Source organism: Humulus lupulus, chromosome 4 (assembly GCF_963169125.1).
Source record: "Humulus lupulus chromosome 4, drHumLupu1.1, whole genome shotgun sequence".
In the NCBI taxonomy this organism is placed as follows: Eukaryota; Viridiplantae; Streptophyta; class Magnoliopsida; order Rosales; family Cannabaceae; genus Humulus; species Humulus lupulus.
In genome coordinates this window covers 8,209,387-8,228,768 of record NC_084796.1, presented here as the reverse complement: position 1 = coordinate 8,228,768, position 19,382 = coordinate 8,209,387, and the positions used below count along the sequence as shown (strand labels likewise).

General features: G+C 36.2%; 2 protein-coding genes and 1 pseudogene across 2 annotated transcripts; all 3 read left to right on the top strand.

Annotated features, from left to right (window-relative positions):
* The first annotated feature begins 1,817 nt into the window (after nt 1–1,817).
* Nucleotides 1,818–5,181, top strand: LOC133829863 (U-box domain-containing protein 44-like). Its single transcript, XM_062259678.1, has 3 exons — nt 1,818–3,049; nt 3,147–3,447; nt 3,531–5,181. The coding sequence occupies exons 1-3, from the start codon at nt 2,294–2,296 to the stop codon at nt 4,982–4,984; spliced, it is 2,511 nt and encodes an 836-aa protein (XP_062115662.1). The 5' UTR covers nt 1,818–2,293; the 3' UTR covers nt 4,985–5,181.
* Nucleotides 5,182–7,202: 2,021 nt separating this feature from the next.
* On the top strand, nt 7,203–10,740 carry LOC133829862 (uncharacterized). Its single transcript, XM_062259677.1, has 9 exons — nt 7,203–7,396; nt 7,496–7,579; nt 7,849–7,958; nt 8,085–8,135; nt 8,587–8,730; nt 9,095–9,184; nt 9,512–9,618; nt 9,716–9,800; nt 10,265–10,740. Exons 1-9 carry the CDS (start codon nt 7,285–7,287, stop codon nt 10,361–10,363), a joined length of 882 nt encoding a protein of 293 aa, XP_062115661.1. The 5' UTR covers nt 7,203–7,284; the 3' UTR covers nt 10,364–10,740.
* Nucleotides 10,741–11,456: 716 nt separating this feature from the next.
* On the top strand, nt 11,457–13,172 carry LOC133831854 (putative disease resistance RPP13-like protein 1; annotated as a pseudogene).
* The last annotated feature ends 6,210 nt before the right edge of the window (nt 13,173–19,382 follow it).

Sequence of the window (19,382 nt, the reverse complement as noted above, 5' to 3'; positions counted from 1 at the left end):
TTTTTGTAAAAGGTTGAGATTATGATTTAAAGTCTGGATTTGAACTTTTTTGTTTGCAAATTTGAGTCTCCAAAAAGAATGAACTCAAGAACAGAATTTTGATTTGATTTCGTTTGATTTATGTTCTTTTTATTTTAAATTTGTGTTATTTTAATTAAAAAAAAATTATTTTGAATTATGTAGTTAATTTTAAAATATTTTAATTTAATTTTTATTTCAAATATATTTTTAATTATTTAATTAATTCATTAATAAAAATAATTAGGGGTATTTTGGTCATATTGAAAAATGCTTGACCAAAATTGGGCTCATGGTACTATTTTGATCAATTTTGTAAAATAGAGAGTCCGAATTCTCATTTAACAAAACACATGTGCTAATTGAGTATTCAGTCAAAACATACCGGGCCAAACTGATATTTTTCTTATTTACAATTATACTCCAATGAATAATATCATTTTAAGATACAAATTATTATAAAAAGTAAACAATCATTAATGTTGTCAGTATTTTTCACCGCCGACACGTGGCAACCCCCCAGTGGCTGGCTAGGATGTTTGTGGACATCCTCGGGGCATGTTACTGCCCGAGGCTTGTAGTCGGAGAAAGGATCTTCATAGATAAGGTTTTATCCGAAGAGGCCAGTAGGTGTCTTGGTGAACTACTCGCCGATGTTCGGTCTCGGAGATGGAGGTTCTCCATCTCGGACAGTTAAGGCAAGGGATCTTGTATCTCTATCGCCTCCCAGGCCCAAGGTGCTGGTTCTCGGATCTAGGAAGTGGAGCAACGTGTCTGTGGGTGCGGGTTTTCAGAGTCAGAGGATCGTCTGACAACCTTTGTGGGTGATCCGTAAACAGTGTTGTCGAGTGTACAACTCGACAATTCGCACACCCACTACGCCGCCTGACATAGGTGTATGTACAACATGCCCTTACAGTCCCAGGGGTATGTTCCCCGTAAAGTGGTTACCTTTCTATAGTGGGCCCCGCAAATTTCGCTTGGGCCGTAGCCTCTATTCAATGCAGCCCAATGCATTGAAGTGTATTAATCCCCCCAATTGTGAAAAGAATGTGCATTCATTGTTTATGATTAACATTAATAACCCCAACCTCTAAAAATAGGGCTGAGAGTCTCATTGTAAATGGTTCGATTTTTTAGAGAGAAAACTACTTGTATTTAGAGCAATCTAAACGTTGCCTGAGAAGACATTATAAAATCTTGCAATCACATCCAGCAATCTTCCTAATACTAGAGACTTGTGGACTATGGTTCTTTTATAACGTGAACCACGTAAAAATCTTTGTATTCTTACAGTTATTTCTTTAACCTCTCTTATAAAAGTTGAAAGCGAAAAATGCAGTCAACAATTAATATTAGTTAGCAAATTAAATATTTAAAAGATACTTAATAAAAATATTATAATTAAAAAAGATGTATTAATGTCTCTTATTAATAATTAATACAAATATTGTAATTAAAATATATATTTATTACTCACAATTTTAGCATAAATATTTAAAAAAAATTAAAATATAACATTGAATTGTAAGATGGTCCATTTTTTTTTCCATAAAAAAAAAACTTCTAAAGTATTTTTTTATTTGATAAAAAAAAATATCTAAACCCAAAAAAGAGGTGATAAAAAGAAGAAAGTACGAAAAGCTCATAAATAATAAGTGAAACCTAATAAGTCCCAACGAACTTAACCTGCCACGCGGGTGGTCATCATTTCCCGGTTGACCAAGTCCTCTTTTCTTAACTTCCTTTGGTTTCAATAAGCAAACCAAACCCACCACTGAATTATATTTAACATAGCACAGCAAACATCATATATGTAAGAGAGTGAGCAACACGAGCCTTTGACTCTGTCTTCTCATCCCAAAACCGAAAAAAAAAATTCACATTTCAACTTCCAAGTGAAGAAGACGAACAAGACTATATATGTTTATAGTTAACTTCTCACAGCCGACTGACACTGACCCTTTTGGTACCTTTCTTTCATAACCCTCCAAACGGCAAAATTCCAAGCTTGTCTCTATCTTTTGCTTATATTCTTGTTCCAGACGGAGAAGAATAAGTATAAGCCAGAGTCTTCCTTTTGTTTTATATGTGTAATAAATTTGTGCTTTTGTCTTGCTTTGATGTTTTTCCTTGGTTTATGATCAAACTTTGAAGATCAGTTTCTTTGGTGTTGTTGAGTTGGTATCTCTCTTGTTCTTTTTTTCATGTAATCTGCAAGACCCTTTTGACTTTCTCTGCATATTTTTTTTATTTGTTTCTTATCTTAATAACAATGGAAAATAAAGAGCATAGGAAGTTTTCAGAGGTGTTATCAGAGCTAGTAGCATCAGCCAAGGAGGTTACTTCACTGGCCCAAAGCTCTGAGACTGAAATAAAAAGGCAAGTGTTCTCTGAATTTGCAATCTTGGTTGATAAATTTGTTCCAGTTCTCAATTATTTAAAAGACCATATTAAGATTATGGAACACCCACCAGTCCAAAAAGCTGTAGAATCACTTGGGAAAGAGTTTATTAGTCGTGCCAAAGCTATAATCGCAAACCCCAATTCAAAAACAGTGCTTAAAGAAGTGGAGGACATGGTTCATGATTTAGGGAGATCTTTAGGCTTTGTTCTCTTTGTTAGCCTTGAAGTCTCTACAGATTTCAAGGATCATATTGGGACACTGCATAAGGATTTGATGAATGCTAAGTTTGACATGAGTTTGGTTGTGAGCTCGACCCCGAGCTCGAGCCGTTATTCTGAGATCATTAGTGAGTTGGAAGAGGAAGAAGAAATTCAGGAGGAGAAGATAAGTGTTGGTATAGATGATGTTGTGGTGACTCTCAAGTATGGTCATGATGAAAAGATAAGATTGGCTCTTTTGTTGTTAAGAGAACTAGTTGGAGATAAGAAGGTTGATGATGATTGGATTGAACATGGAGGAGTCATTCCTGCTTTGTGTAACCGGTTGGGTTCTAGTAAGCCAGAATACAGGCTGATCATCATTCATTTGCTGAGAAATCTTGCTTCGGACAATGCCAGAAACAAGGTAAACAAGCATGTATTTTCCCCTTTCAATGCTAAATTTGATAAGAAACCAACTAAAGTTCACTAGTAGTGAGCTCACATTGTGGAATAGTGTGCAGGAGAAGATGGCAGATGTGGGGTTTTTGTCAACATTGGTGAAATCTTTGATTCGCGAAGAGGAGGAAAGGAGGGAAGCAGTTGGCCTGTTATTGAATCTCTCTGAACTCTCGGCCGTTCGAAGGCAGATTGGTCGAATCCAGGGCTGTATTGTTATGTTAGTTGCATTGCTAAATGGGGATGACCCTATTGCTTCATGTGATGCAGGAAAATTGTTAAATTTATTGTCTAGCAACACTCAAAATGCACTTCATATGGCTGAGGCAGGCTACTTCAAGCCACTAGTTTGGTACCTTAAGGAAGGTAATAATATGATTCTTTTTTCTTTTGAACTGAAGTCAATTTTGTTGGCCTTGTGATAATCAATTATTAATATCTTTTTGTAGGTTCTGACATGAGCAAGATTCTCATGGCAACAGCTCTTTCGAGGATAGAGCTCACAGATCAAAGTAGAGCCTCCCTTGGAGAAGATGGGGCAATAGAACCCCTTGTAAGAATGTTTAGTACAGGAAAACTTGAAGCCAAGCTGTCTGCTCTAAATGCATTGCAGAACTTGTCAAGCTTGGCTGAAAATGTCCAACATTTAATCCGTTTGAGCATTTTATCACCTTTGCTTCAGCTTCTCTTTTCTGTTACCTCGGTTCTTATGACTCTTAGAGAGCCTGCATCTGCAATTCTAGCAAGGATTGCTGAATCTGAATCTATTCTTGTTAATCAAGATGTGGCTCAGCAGATGCTCTCACTCTTGAACCTTTCAAGTCCTGTAATACAGATTCACCTATTACAAGCACTCAATAGCATTGTCTCCCACCCTAGTGCATCTAAAGTTAGAAGAAAAATGAAGGAAAATCGAGCTATGCAGCTTCTCTTGCCTTTTTTGACAGAGACCAACTTAAAAATTAGGAGCAGTGCCTTGAATTTGCTTCATACTCTTTCTAAAGATTTGTCACAAGAATTGTCAGAACATCTAGGGGAAGCGTATATCAATGTAATCATCAACATTATCTCATCATCATCATCCGAACGTGACAAAGCTGCGGCATTAGGAATACTAAGCAATTTTCCCATCAATGATAAGAAGTTTACAGAGTTGCTTAAGAGAGAAAACTTATTACCACTTATTGTCTCTATAATGACTTCAAGCCCTGCAACTAAAACACTTGACACACAGCATTTGGAAGAAAGTGTAACAGGCGTATTGGTTCGGTTCACTAATCCTTCTGATAAGAAACTACAGCTGTATTCAGCAGAACATGGAGTGATTCCCTTACTTGTGAAGTTGCTTTCAAGCGAGTCATCGGTAGCTAAATGTAAAGCTGCAACCTCACTAGCTCAATTGTCACAAAATTCACTCTCTTTACGAAAGTCTAAGACCTCAAGTTGGTTCTGTGCTCCTCCTTCTGCAAGTGCCTACTGTGAAGTTCATGAGGGATACTGCTTTGTGAAGAGCACACTATGTTTGGTAAAGGCCGGTGCTGTATCGCCACTGCTTAAAACATTGGAAGGCAAAGAGAGGGAAGCTGATGAAGCTGTCCTAAGTGCCTTGGCAACTCTACTTCAAGATGAAATTTTGGAAAACGGGAGCAATTACATAGCCAAAACATTGCAAGTACAAGCCATTGTAAAAGTTTTGGAATCAGGGAACACCAAGGCACAAGAGAAAGCACTATGGATACTTGAGAGGATTTTCAGGAATAATGAACACAAATTACAATATGGGGAGTCTGCTCAGGTTCTCCTTATTGATCTGGCTCAACAAGGTGATTCGAGATTGAAGCCAGCTATCGCCAAGGTGTTGGCACAGCTTGAGCTCTTGCAGGATCAGTCTAGTTACTTTTGACCCAAATCATTCTGTGTGTGCGAGAGTTGTGCTTGTGATTTGTTTATTATTTATTGTTTTGTTTTTTCTCCTTTTGTTTCTTCTGTATAGACATTCATTGAATCTGATACATCCAAATCCTTATTGTAGCATCATCAAACTTTGTAATGGTTTTTGCTGAAATAAGTTTTGAAGTTATGCATATCAGATTTGCTCAACATGCCCTTCCTTGCATTATATGGTTCATCTCCGGCATTTTCCAAGTAAGAAGATCAGATATCAACTAGAATAACCAGAATTTTCTTAATGCATATGATACATCAGTACATATTAAAATTTAAAACTCCTCAACTCAATAACAAGTATGAACTTCAAAGAGAACAAGGCTAATAATGATACTACAATGATTATTCAAACCAAATCACTCCGAAAAAGTAGATACTCTTATAAATTAGCAAGTATTTTGAGAACTTCATATTTAAAGTTGCTAGCCATTCACTCTCACAGAAGCATCTGCTACCCGATTTTCGCTACCCTTATCCGGCCACAATGCTGGCATCAAAGCAGGCATTGCATAGCCAACAGCAGCAGAGAGCAAAGAGGCTACAAAAAAGTTTTGTCACATAACAAAAACATATAAGAGCAATAATTTCAAGCTAATCTATTATCATTTTTAGGCAAATTTGTCAACTTACTACTTACCATCCTTCAATAAAACCTCTATCCCCTTTCCTTTTTGTACGAGTACAACACTTTGTCTTCACATCTGTTTTGTCAATAGTAAGTAGTACATAAAACCAACTTAGTAAATGAGAGTTTTTAAACTAAAAGAGCAAAAAATAATGATTGTGAACTAGGGTGTGGTTTCTTGCCAATTGGATCCTCTGGCACTGGCTTATGTGCTCCATTCATGGCCATTTTGGGGTTTGAAAATGGGTGACAAATTTATCTCATGTTAGTACTAATTTTTCTATGTGTGTAGTGTATTTATAATGCTGCAAAGAAATGGTGGTTGTGTATGAGGATAATGATTTTTATATATTATAATGTTATATTAAATAACATTACAAAATGTGATTTTAAAATATTATTAATTTAATTTTTTACTAATTAAATTAATATGAATTCAAATAGTATTATTATAATGATATTTAATACAAGATTAGATATTTAATATTTATATCAATATAAATTTAAATATTATAAAATATTATTATAATAATAATATATAATACATAATCTTAATTTTTATTAAAAAAAATCAATAGTGTTTTGATTTGATTTTTCATTTAATATATTTATGTTATTTTTTTTTATATATATTATTTATTTATTTGAAATTTATATAACAATAATATAAATTTAATAAATATAATTAATAAATTATATAAATAAAACTAAGCAAATTTGTATTTAACATTGTTTGTATCTGGTACAAATATAAGTATTTATATATGGAAAATTATTCATTAGTGATTGCTTTAATACACTATCTATAGTTACAAAAATATTTATGGAAAGCTTCTTAAAAAATACTCTTACGGAAACAATATAATTTGTATTAGAAAAAAATATAATAATGTATATAATAACTTTATTAATTATTTAAATTTAATAAATTTATTTTATTATATTTATATGAAAATATGAATTTACATACATATTTAAAAACATTAAAAAAAAAGGAGATTTAAACTAGATAAAATAATAAAATAAAGTGTTTTTTTTTATTTTTATTTGTCAAAAAATTGAAAACTAATTTTTTCTTTAACTTTTTGAAAAAGTGAAAGATTAAAATAGAAATATATATTTTTTTAAGTGAGAAAGGAAATTCATAATTAATAATTTAAAATTAATTATGGAAATAAAAAAAACGAGAATTAAAAGAAAAATAAAATCATAAAAATAAAGTATTTTTTTATATTTTTCTGATTTTTTTTTAAAAAGTGAAAGATTAATTATTGAAAAAAAAACATCTCTAAGATAGAGTGTGAATGAGTAATTTTAATAAATTGAGTCATAATCGTATATGGTATTTTGTTTAATTAATATATGATTTAACTTGGTCACTTGGGTTGGGCTAGAAAGGAGAAAGAAAACGAAACGGTGCGAATTTGTAATGCAAAACAACAATACGGCGTCGTTTTCCATGTCATGGCTAGGAACAAAAACTAAACAAAACGGTGGAGATTGTGAATATTAATACGGCGTCGTCTAATTTGTCGTCTTCCCGTTAAGTCTAAACCCTAAACCTAAACCCTGAGGCTCTCCACCTCTGCGGAGCTTCTTGTTGTGTTTGAGACCAGTTACAGAGAGAGACCATGTTGCGTAGAAACGTTCGGCTGAGGAGGGAGTACTTGTACAGAAAGAGCTTAGAAGGCAAAGCTCGATTGCTCTACGAAAAGAAGCGCAAAATCCGAGAAATTCTTGAAGGTTTTATCATCTATATATATATTTATGTATGTATCTGTATTGCCTGCATTAATTAGTAATCACGACGCTTAAATGGCTTTTCTTTCTTCTGGGTCGCAGAGGGAAAACCAATTCCCACTGAGCTTAGGAACGAGGAGGCAGCCCTTCGCCATGAAATTGATCTGGAGGACGAAAGTACTGCTGGTATGGTTTTCTGGGTATTTTGTGCACTAATTTTGGTTATTGTTTTGCGATGCGAAAAAAATGGGTATTGATTCTGGCTAAGATAACCTGAATTAGTGATCTCTTTGATTTTTAATTCATACTTTTATTATTTTGGTTCAATTTTACAGATGGGCTTGGCTTGTATTGATATTTGTGTGTAGTGTAGTCTTTTTAAGCTTTTGTAATTGGTTTAAAGATTGTTGGAAATGAAGCTTATGCCTTTTTTTACTTTGCGGTTGTGATATTAGTTCCAAGAAGTCACATCGATGATGAGTACGCCAATGCAGCAGAAAAGGATCCTAAAATTTTGCTAACTACATCTAGGAACCCAAGTGCTCCACTCATACAGTTTACAAAGGTTGATTTTGGGCTTCCCACTTAGTTATTTTCTTTTGTCTATGCTTTGTGCACTTGCATTGGTACTATTCTATTCTGCAATATTTTCTCTGTACTTGAATTTGATAAGAATGCTTTGTTTTTCCAGGAACTAAAGTTAGTCTTCCCAAATGCGCAACAAATTAATCGCGGTGGTCAGGTCAGAAATCCTTTCCTCATCCTTTTCTAGCAGTTTCTTTGATCTGATATTTTAAATAGAGTACTCGTTCTTATTATTTAGAAGGGAGCAAATAAAACTTGCATTATTGCTGGAGGATAAATCCTGTTTAAGCACTCTTATCATAGAAGTGATTTGGTGTGGAACCTTAAAGTGTTCCTTTTCTCATGCATAGTTGGTAATTTATTTAATGATCTCGTCAATTCCATTGTTTGGAAACAGAAATGAGGATTAAATATTTTACCTGTTTCTTGAATATGTTTTTCTATTTACTTTTCTGTTTGCCTTAAATTTTATGGTTTGGGCACTATCTTTATATCTTTTTTGTTATGATGAAATGGAAATCATCAGCTCTTGTCTAATTGAGGTTACAACCAAATACGTTTGTAAGATTTTGGTCATTTGATAATTGAGAATTTGTTTCCATATGCAGGTTATTTCTGAAATTATTGAAACCTGTCGTGCTCATGATTTCACTGATGTTATTTTGGTCCACGAGCATCGTGGAGTACCAGATGGCTTAATTATAAGCCATCTGCCTTTTGGCCCAACTGCTTATTTCCAATTACTCAATGTGGTACGTACTCAAGTCAGTTTTGTTTTACGAGTTCGTCAAATTGTTTAAAACAAATGATATAGGATAGGAGAGCAGGAAAGAAATTCAGACAGTAGCAAATGTATGGTTAATTTGTGGGAAAGCCATATAAACTTTGATATTATTCAGAGAATGAAAGAGAGATATCTGATATTTTGAGAAGTGATATTGCTCAGAGAATGAAAGAGAGATATCTGATGTATTGAGAAGTGATTGTTATATATATATATATACATATGCACAGTTCTTTTGAGTGTCTTGTGGACTTTGTTACGTACTTACATGTTTACTAATTTGTTTATTCTCTCCTAACTATTTTTGGGCATTAATTTGCTTTCCCCTGTAGGTTACAAGACATGACATTAAGGACAAAAAAGCCATGGGAACAATGCCTCAGGCTTACCCTCATTTGATTCTTAACAATTTCACAACTAAGGTATCATATCTCAGTAGTCACTTGTCTCAGTTTAACTTGCTTATACGTGATCAATATGCTATGCATTGAGAAATTGGTTTAATTGCTAGCATGGCTGGTAGACCTGCGCAGAGAGATGATAATAGCAATCCAAAAAAAAAAAAAAATCTTTTAAGAACCCTCTCTTTTTCCTAATGATTTCTATCCTTCATCATCTTTTTTTTTTCCCAGAGATCCAGGTTGAGTTTTGCTGTTGAAGATTTTACTGTCATATCATGTATATTAATTTATTATCATTACCGAATTACTAACATGTTTTTTGGTTGGTATACTTTAAACTGTTTATAGGTGGGTGAAAGGGCATCTAATATTTTGAAGCATCTCTTTCCTCCTCCAAAGCCAGAAACAAAACGCATAATTACTTTTGCCAATCAGTCTGACTATATTTCATTTAGGTTTGTTCTATCACATAATCAGATGGAATATGGATCTTGTTGTAGCCTAGTGTCACATTCCAATACAAGTTAACTAATCGATATAACATAATTTTAGGCATCATATTTATGAGAAGCAGGCAGGTCCAAAGTCTGTTGAGCTCAAGGAGATTGGTCCTAGGTTTGAGTTGCGGCTTTTCCAGGTAATTAGGATGCTTTAAGAATACTTTAATAAGGCTGGTATAGTGGTATGCATACTCTGCAAATTGCATCATCAGGTTCACACTCTAAATAGTTGTTGAAATGTTTATAAATATTTCAAACATCGTGTTGCAGAATTTTAGGATGCTAAAAAAATAGATTGGTATACATTACATGTATTATATTGTATCCGGGGAGATTGAAGCAGCAATGCTCTTTGATATTTAGCTCTTTAGATTAGACAGAGCAAAACAAATACATAGCATGTATTATATTGCATCCTGGATGATTGAAGCATCAATGCTGTTTGATATTTAGCTCTCTAGATTAGACAGAGCAAAACAAAAAACAAAAAAATTTATTTGAACCAAAAGCTTCCCTAGGGCTAGGAAGTGTACAATTACAGCCTCACAGGTCTTTCTAATGTATAATTTATTGTATTGGGGTTTTGTGTTTGGTGTTGCAGATAAAGTTGGGAACAGTAGATCAAAGTGAAGCACAGACAGAATGGGTCATCCGACCTTATATGAATACATCAAAGAAGAGGAAGTTTCTTGGGGATTAACACAACTGCATCATCCACTTTACTCTTGCTTTTCATGAGTAGATGATTTTTGTTTTGTTCAAATTCCTCCTAATTAATATTCTTCTAGAAAGAAATGTAGTTTTTCATGTTATGTCTTTCTATGCCATTCTTTAGTGAATGGTCATTTCCCAATTGGTGGTCAATGTAAAATTTTTGATAGTAAGATCTTAATATTGAGCCTGTTTTGCATACCACAAATACCCCATCTTCTTTGACAATATATATCCTTGTCAAATATTACCGTATCATACGTTTTTTTTTTGGGTACATCTTCACACAATTTTCTTGCGGCATTTCACGATAAAATTGTTGGCAGTTCATGATTCATGTGGATTGATTTGAGCCTTATTCTTATTCTTCTTGATCTTGATTCTCTGTTTATTATTAAATTAACGACATAATTGCATCTTCTTTTAGCATATAATGCATGGTGGAGTAAAAGAAAGACACCACTTCCTAAAAAACATAAACCACTTCCACTATTAATATTATGAATTATTGCTCTTCATAATTGAAGACAGCCTGATCTATGTTCATTTTGGCTAGAAAAATCAACCTTTTCTTTATGATAAAGTCCATTCACATTCACTTCTAAATCATTTTTTCCCTCAGTTTGGCACCTTTCCTTTATTTAAGAAGAAAAAAAAGAAAAAAAAGGTCGAATATTGGATTACTGTCTATAGAAAGCACCACGTGTAACACTGTGGTTCTGATCCATGTCGTACTGATCCATATCGTACATTGATGATGACTCTTTATTTTTATTTTTTTGAAAAGGGATGATAACTCTTTATTAATCCTTTAATTTCACATGTAATTATTTTAATTATGATAATATATAATAATATTAATATTGTGAATATTGTAAAATTCAAATTTCCCCAAATGTGCATGAAGTGAGGAAAACAAATAAGAACATATAGAGCTTCATTTCGAAAACCAAGGTTCATAAAATCACACCAAAACCCGAGCTCTCTCATTGATTCTTGTTCTATTATTTCTCTATGGGCGAGCAGTAGAGTTGGTATGTGAAGCTTTTCTCTCTTCCACATTCCAAGTGATATTTCAAAGAATGGCTTATCAAGAGTTTGCAGACTTATTTCATGAGAAGAAACCTATTGTTGAGCTACTTGACAAGTTCAAGATCAAGTTAAAGTCAGCCAATGCACTGCTTAGTGATGTTGAGCAGAAGCTTATTCGAGATCGAAATGTGAGGGATTGGCTTGCTGAGCTTAAAGACACAGTTTGTGAAGCGTATGACTTGATTGACAAGATAGACAATGAAGCCTTACGATGCAAGATGGAGCAGCCTGATCATCAAGATGAGTGTGGTGGCACCACCAGTATGCTGGTCAAGTTCATTCCATCTTCTTCATTCAACGAGTTCGATGAAGCTGTAAAACCTGAGAAAGAGAGGACTCTTGAGAAGTTGAGTTTTCTTGTGGATAAAAAATATGAGCTTGGTTTATGGTAGAGATGCTGAAAAAGAAGCCATCCTTAAGTCATTGCTGCTAGATGATGTTAAATGGTGTATGTCTGTGATTTCCCAACTTGTTCAACTACTCTTGCTCAACTTGTTTTCAATGATCGCCATAGCTGAGTCTTTTGAGCTCAAAGTATGGGTTACTGTATCAGAAGAATTTGATGTTTGCAAGATAATGAGAATGATTTTTCAAAAGGTTACTTCTGAAAAATGCGACATTGATGATTTTGTCAGAGCTTCAATGTGTTGAAGAAGGCTTTGAGGGGGAAGAAGTTTTTCTTCGTTCTTGATGATGATTGGAATGAGATTTATAATAAATGGGATTTTCTAAAAAGTACTTTTGAATCTGGTGCACGTGGAAGCAAGATCATTGTGACAACTCGTAACAAGGTTGTTGCACAAGTTATGAGCACTGGAAAAGTACACAAGCTACAAGGAATATCCAATGAAGATTGCTGGAAAATATTTGTTGACCATGCCTTTGAGGAAGACATTGGTCATGCTCATTCAAAACTACATGAGATTGGGAAGGAGATTGTGAAAAAGTGTAAAGGCCTACCTTTAGCGGTGAAATCACTTGGTGGTCTCTTACACTTTGAAAGAGATCAAATGAAATGGAAAAATGTACTCAAAAGTGATGTATGGGAGTTGTATGAGACACACAATGATGAGATTGTTCCAGCTCTATGGTTGAGTTACTACTACATACCTTCAAACATCAAGCAATGTTTCGCCTATTGATCAATATTTCCCAAAGATTCTGAATTTGAGAAGAAACAACTCGTCTTGTTGTGAATGGCAGAAGGTCTTTTGCAAAACAAGAAAGGGAAATCAATGGAGGAGGTTGGAGAGCAGTACTTTGAAGATCTCATATCAAGATAATTCTTTCAAGAGACAAGTCAACATATATCAAGTAAGGGTACAACAACTTTTCTTATGCATGACCTTGTACATGATTTAGCTTCATTTGTAGCAGGTGAATTCTGCTTTAGATTGGATGATGATAATTCCTTGGATAATCTTGCAACCAAAACTCGTCATTTGTCTTGTATGACATACATTGAGAAAGTTGCTGGTTTATCTAAAGCTGAATCATTGCATACCCTTCTAACAATTAAAGGAGGGGTGTTATTGGATTTGGAATTGCATGAAGTATTGCCAACTCTAGGATGCTTGAGAGTCCTTTCTGTATTTAGATCTTTCAAGCTGTCTGACTCGATTGGTAAGCTAAAACATCTACGGTATTTGAACTTATCTTCGACTGAAATAGAGTGTATACGTGATTCAGTTGCTTTCCAACTGTGATAAACTTACTCAGTTGCCAAAGAATATGAAGAGGCTCATAAACTTGCGTCACCTCGACACTAGTTTCTCACCTTTAGAAATGATGCCATAGGAGTTGTGTAGATTGATAAATTTGCAGACATTAACTAATTTTGTTTTGGGAAAAGTTAGTGATAATGAGAGAAAACCTGGTTTTGCTAGCATCAAAGAGTTAGGGGAGCTCCATCATTTGCAGGGAAGACTTCTTATTTCAAGGCTTCATAATACAGATAATGTTGAGGATGTTTTGAAGGCTAATTTGAAAGATAAAGAAGGAGCATCTCAGTGAGCTAGCTTTGGAATGCGAAGGCCAAACTACCGACATAAGAAAGGAAGAGCGCATGGTTGAGGCGCTGCAGCCTCACAGAAACTTGAAGAAACTAATTATTCGTACATTCAGAGGTTCAAGTTTTCCAAACTGGGTTGGAGATTCTTTATTTTTAAGCATAGTATCTGTTCATCTTAACTACAATGTGCATTGTCCTTCCCTGCCACCGTTGGGACAATTACCTTCTCTTCGCGAGCTTGAGATTATAAGTTTTCATGGTGTGGAGACAATAGGTTTAGAGTTTTATGGTGAAGATTATCTGCATAGTACCTCGTTTCCATAATTAGAAATTTTAAAGTTTTATGAAATTCCAAGATGGAACAAATGGTTATGTATTAGAGTTGGAGATGACAGAGCATGTATGCAAGGATTTTTTCCTTGTCTCAAGGAGCTTCACTTGAGTGCTTGTCCAAATCTGACTGAGTTCTTACAATTTCAGGGATTATAACGGCACATTAGAAACAATCACAATTTCAGGGTGCAAAAATTTGATCTTTCCAGAGAACAAGTTCTACACCTCTCTCAGAAACTTGGACATTTATGGTGCGGTTAGTGATTCTATGGAGTCTCTTTCTTTGGATCACTTTCCAAACCTTAATAAGCTTCAATTACGAGGTTGTGGAAATCTCAAGCAATTAACAAGAGGCTCAAGTGCAGACATGATGCTAGAAACTCTCGAAATCAAGGGATGCAAAAAGCTGGAATTCATTGAGAGCTTGCAGTGCTCATCTGCTAGAAAGCTGACAATAGTGAAGAGTTGTGATTCTCTGAAGTTCTTTCCATTAGACTACTTCCCCAAGCTTAAATCTCTTGATGTAAGGCACTGTCAAAATTTGGAATCCTTTACCACTACTTCAGATGAGCCTGTTGAAAATTCTAGCACTGTTCTCCACTCTCTCAGCTCCATCAAAGTTATTCAATGCAACAAATTGAGGTCACTACCTGCACAAATGGGCACTATGCTTCCATCTCTTGGCTTGTTTCTCATTGTGGAGTGCCCTGAAGTTGAGATATTTCCTCAAGGATCAGGATTCCCCTCAAGTTTGATTCACCTCTTGATTTCAAAATGCAGCAGACTTGTGGCGCAACAAGCGAGTTGGGATCTTCAAAGACTTGCTTTTCTTTCATCATTGACCATTGAAGATTGTGATGACATGTTAAAAGTCATTACCGTATCTAGAATGCTCTAGAATTCTAGAATGTTCTAGAATATACTAGGAAGAACATAGAACATTCTAGAAAGTTCTTGAATAGCTTAGAACTAATTAGACAATATAGAAAGTTCTAGAAACATTTAGAAAAATGAAGAAAGTAGTTAAATAAATTATAAAGTTAGAAAAGTCTAGAAAGATGTAGATGTTTCCTTGGTAGCCTATAAATATAAATGTAATGTGTGTCCAAGGTACTAGAAAAGTGAGTGTCCCAAAAGTGAGTAAAAGAGAGTGAGTACACAAAGTGCATCTAAAAGTGTTCCAAAGAGTGTAAGCTAGAGTGTTTAGTGTGTGTGGTCAAGAATTGTAATCAAGTCTTGGTGTAATTACTTTTGTATCAATAAAGTAGTTACGTTTTCACGTGTTGTGGCGTCCAACATGACATAGTGTTGGAATCCTTCCCCGGGGGACTGCTTCCAACGTCTTTGACTTCTCTGTCACTTCAGAATCTCCCCCACCTCAAATCACTGAATGGCGACGCCTTTCGATGTGTGGCCTCACTGGAAGAGTTGTGGACTGCTGACTGCTATGAAATCCAATGCTTGCCTGAAGAAGTGCTACATTTTGCTTCTCTTGTTGATTTGAGCATCTTATACTGTCCATTATTAGGAGGCAGTAATCAAAAGATATATGATGTCATTAGAGAGAGAAATCTAAGAGTCTTCCCATGCACGTTAGGTACGACCGTGGTCTTTCCGGCCATGGTTGGCACCAAAACCCCACTGGTTTTGGGAAGAAAGAGGGCTACTACCCCACTGGTTTTGGCCTAAAAAAACAACCTGGATCCTTTGGTGACCAGGGGCAGCAAAGATACTGGAGCTTTCGTACCTTGTATAAGGTGTTTATGCTCACCTTATCATTTGACGGGGGTTTGGTTAGAATATGTGAGAGGACCCGATTATCGGGTTATGAAATATCTATAACACTGGATGCAGCTGCATGGCTTATCGAACTACTGGAAGAAATGTAGAACAAGGAGGAGACGCAGAGGGTGAACTTCAAGAGATCTTTTCGAAACACTTCGAATAGCTGTTATTTAGAGAGTTTTCAAAATAGTAGAGGGGGCTTTATCAAGATATCAGTCCTGAAGAATAAAAGGATGTCCAAGGTGATAATTCCGGAGGAAAGACAAACTAGGGGGTGGAGCGAGCTTGCAAGGTGTCTTAGGGGGGTGCTAAAACGACAAAAAATGCAGAAGTACGAGAAACAGAATTTGATTATGGAGGATAGCGAGTCTGTCAGGAAAGGAGCTTTGAAGCCTTCTTATGCGAACATAGTTAAACAGACAAAAGAAAAAATAAGAAAACAACCTGATGCCAAATATAACGAGCCAGAGATGGGAGGGGGAAGGAAGGCACTCGATGGGGGTATGAAGGTATTTGGCGGGAGGAGCAAGTATATACAACAGAACCACCACCATATAACAAATAAGAGCTTCCACAAAACAATACAGAATCGGGACACTAATAAGCTAAGATATTGGGACTTCTTACCTATGGGGAATGGGAGTTTCAGACCAAGGAACAAGTTCCCGAGAGAGAGAATGAAACAGAAAAACTTTCACGAATTCTTACAAGCGGAAAATTGCGACAAGGATTGGAACAAGGCACTAATAATGTTTAGAGATAACAGTAAGGTGGGATGGAGTGTTATTTTTTATAATCTCTCTCGGGAAACTAAGAGGTTTTGGGAGGCTAGCCAAATGTATGATGATCGAATCATAATCTGGTGCAAGAACGAAGAAGAGATGGAGAGTTTGATGAAATTGCACAAGACTGTAATACCGGGTACGGGGGGCACGGAGGTCTCTTTTAGGAGATGGTCATTTGAAGAACAAATCAGAAATATCAAAATAGAATGCAGGAGGTCTTGGATTGGGGTTGAAGGACTGTCTCTGAATTTATGGAATATTAAGATCATGAGGAAAATTGGTGACATGTGTGGAGGATTGCTAGACGTGGAGAAGGATACAGCAGAAAAAACGTACTTGAATCATTTGAGACTCAAGATGGAAGGGGATAAAGAGGGCTTTGTACCTAAAAACATTCGACTCCAGTATGAGGGTTCTGAATTTTCTTTAAAATTATTCAGACTAAATGATTGGGGTTATAGATTTCATGGATTTCTCAACACAAGATGGCAGGAAGAGGGTGATTTTTTAGGAGCTGGTTTGACTGGCGACTATGGAGGGGAAACGGTCGACGGAAAACAGCTTCCAGTACCGCTGGTAGGTGGAGCGGCTGTTGTCGGCGGCAAGGAGTCTGGTGAGGAGAAGACCGAAGGGCTTCGGAATGCAGAAATCGCAGGTGTAGGCGTAGCTGTCGAGGTCGGGCTAGGAGAGACCCAGGATTTTGAGATGCAATCATCAAGCATAAAGGGGCGGCGGCCATTCCCTGCAGAAGCGAGTGGGGGAATCGAGGAGGTTTCAAACAAAGAGCTGCAGCTTTGCACGACGTCAGAGAAATTCAGGGGGGAGAAGCTGATTAGTCTCCAAAGGGTTTTCAATCGCATTTATTGCTCACTCTGTCTAAAGGAACCGAAGCCTTGGTTTTATTTAAATTTAAATATAAACCAGAGAGATTGGGGCCAAAAGGACTATGGGCTTGGTGGGCCCTTATTCACTTTTCTGGACTCTAGAAAGGAGAGTTGGAGTATAGAGGATCGGGCCATTATGGGAATGAACTCAGATAAAATAAATAAAGAACCAAGGGGGGAGATATGGGGGTGCCAACGTGGCAGCAAGGAAAGGCAGCTCCATACTGCTGAGGTGTCAAATGTAGTGTGGTCCAATTTTCCCCAGTTAAGAATGGCTCAAAAAGAAAGGGAGCAGATGGATTTAGTGAGGGGTTTTTTTATTAACAGCTTCAGGAAAATGAGCCCGAAGGTTAGGCTTGCTTTTTCAAAGGCAGCAACAAGTTTTTGGTCTGAGTTTGTCAACACAGCAAAGAAAAAAAAGAATTCAATCCTGATAAAAGATGGAACAATGCTAGAAAAAGAGGAGGAAAAGGGAGAAGGACAGCTGATTGTTTATAGAAGGAAAAAGAAAAGTACTCCTAAGGGGGATAGGATGTACCCAGACATAATGAAAAATAATATGGAATGCAATATAGAAGAAATGGAAAGGATTGAAGACTTTCAAGAGGTTGTTATGAATGATGACAGCTCGGAGGGGGGTAGTTCAGAAGAGGAAGATGATTACTCTGTAATTCCTACAGAGAGAGTAGAAGAGATTTTACCAGATATGAGAAAGCTATGGAGTAATGGAGTAATGGAAGAGATGGGGGATAATATATCCTTGGAGCACAGATCCTCTAACGGTTTCACGAGGGGGGAATCAAGGAAAGAAAGTACGGAGAAAGGAAGAATGGAGCCAAGTCAGAGTCCCGAGAATGATTGGAATAAGGTAGCTGAATCTTTGCATGAGTTGGGGATGAAGGTGATATTTCAGAATTCAAGGAGGAGTAGGGAACTGAGAAAATTGGCATGTAACATAAATTATGATAACAACTCTAAGAAGAAAGGGGGGAAGGGGACTTCAGATAAATGAAGATTTTGACATGGAATGTGAGGGGAAGTGGGGCAGCTGAGAAACGAAAGAATATTAAGGCTACGATTTGCAAGATTAATCCGGATTTTATTGTGTTACAAGAAGTCAAAAGGGAGTTGGTGAATAGAAAATTCGTTGGAAGCATTTGGAGGTCTAGATTTAAAGCATGGTCTCTACTTCCAGCCATGGGGAGATCAGGAGGTACTCTAATTGTTTGGGATTCGAGGAAAATTAAAGTGTTGGACTCTTTAATAGGAGAGTTTTCTATATCGGTACTTATTGAAGCGGAGGGAAAGGAGCCTTGGTGGTTTTCAGGAGTCTATGGACCTAGTAGATATGGCGAGAGAGCTGCGTTTTGGGATGAGATAGCAGGCTTAAGTGCCATATGTGGTGATAAATGGTGTTTAGGGGGTGATTTTAATGTAGTTAGAAGGCTGGAAGAGAAGTTAAACAGTAAGACAGTAACCAAAAGTATGAAGTTGTTTGATGATCTAATAAGACAGCTGAGACTCGTTGTTCCCAAGCTGAATAATGGTCAATTTACATGGTCAAATTTTAGACAGCTCCCAATTTGTTGTAGATTGGACAGATTCCTGTTTTCTAGCAAATGGAATGAGATATTCCCTTTTGTTAGGCAAGAGGTGCATGTTAGAATTGTTTCAGATCATAATCCGGTTGTCTTGGACTCCAACCCACCCAAGTGGGGGCCAAGTCCCTTCCGGTTTGACAATATGTGGCTGGAACACAGTTCTTTTAAGAAGGAATTTGCAACTTGGTGGAAGGATGTTGGAGAAAAGTTTGGGACAGAATACAACTTTATGGAAAGACTTAAAATAATCAAAGAGAAGGTGAAGGAGTGGAGCATGAAGGAATTTGGAAGCAAAAAGATTTTAAAACAAACAATAGAAAGGAGAATCTCTGAGTTGGATAGGATGGAAGGAAGTGATTGCTGGAGCTTACTACATATGGAAGAAAGGAGATCTCTTAAGAAAGAATGGCAACAATTTCTTTTTGAAGAAGAGAGAGGAAATTGGCTGAAAGCTAAATGCAAGTGGGCAAAAGAAGGGGATGCAAACTCCAAGTTTTTCCATCGGCTGCTTAATGCC

What these genes read in the sequence shown, in the direction of transcription:
- LOC133829863 (XM_062259678.1), top strand. Translation starts at nt 2,294, where the DNA reads ATGGAAAATAAAGAGCATAGGAAGTTTTCAGAGGTGTTATCAGAGCTA. An exon ending in CGGACAATGCCAGAAACAAG is followed by an intron (nt 3,050 to 3,146) that starts GTAAACAAGCAT and finishes AATAGTGTGCAG; the next exon opens with GAGAAGATGGCAGATGTGGG. An exon ending in AGTTTGGTACCTTAAGGAAG is followed by an intron (nt 3,448 to 3,530) that starts GTAATAATATGA and finishes ATCTTTTTGTAG; the next exon opens with GTTCTGACATGAGCAAGATT.
- LOC133829862 (XM_062259677.1), top strand. Translation starts at nt 7,285, where the DNA reads ATGTTGCGTAGAAACGTTCGGCTGAGGAGGGAGTACTTGTACAGAAAG. An exon ending in CACTCATACAGTTTACAAAG is followed by an intron (nt 7,959 to 8,084) that starts GTTGATTTTGGG and finishes TTGTTTTTCCAG; the next exon opens with GAACTAAAGTTAGTCTTCCC. An exon ending in ATTTCCAATTACTCAATGTG is followed by an intron (nt 8,731 to 9,094) that starts GTACGTACTCAA and finishes TTTCCCCTGTAG; the next exon opens with GTTACAAGACATGACATTAA.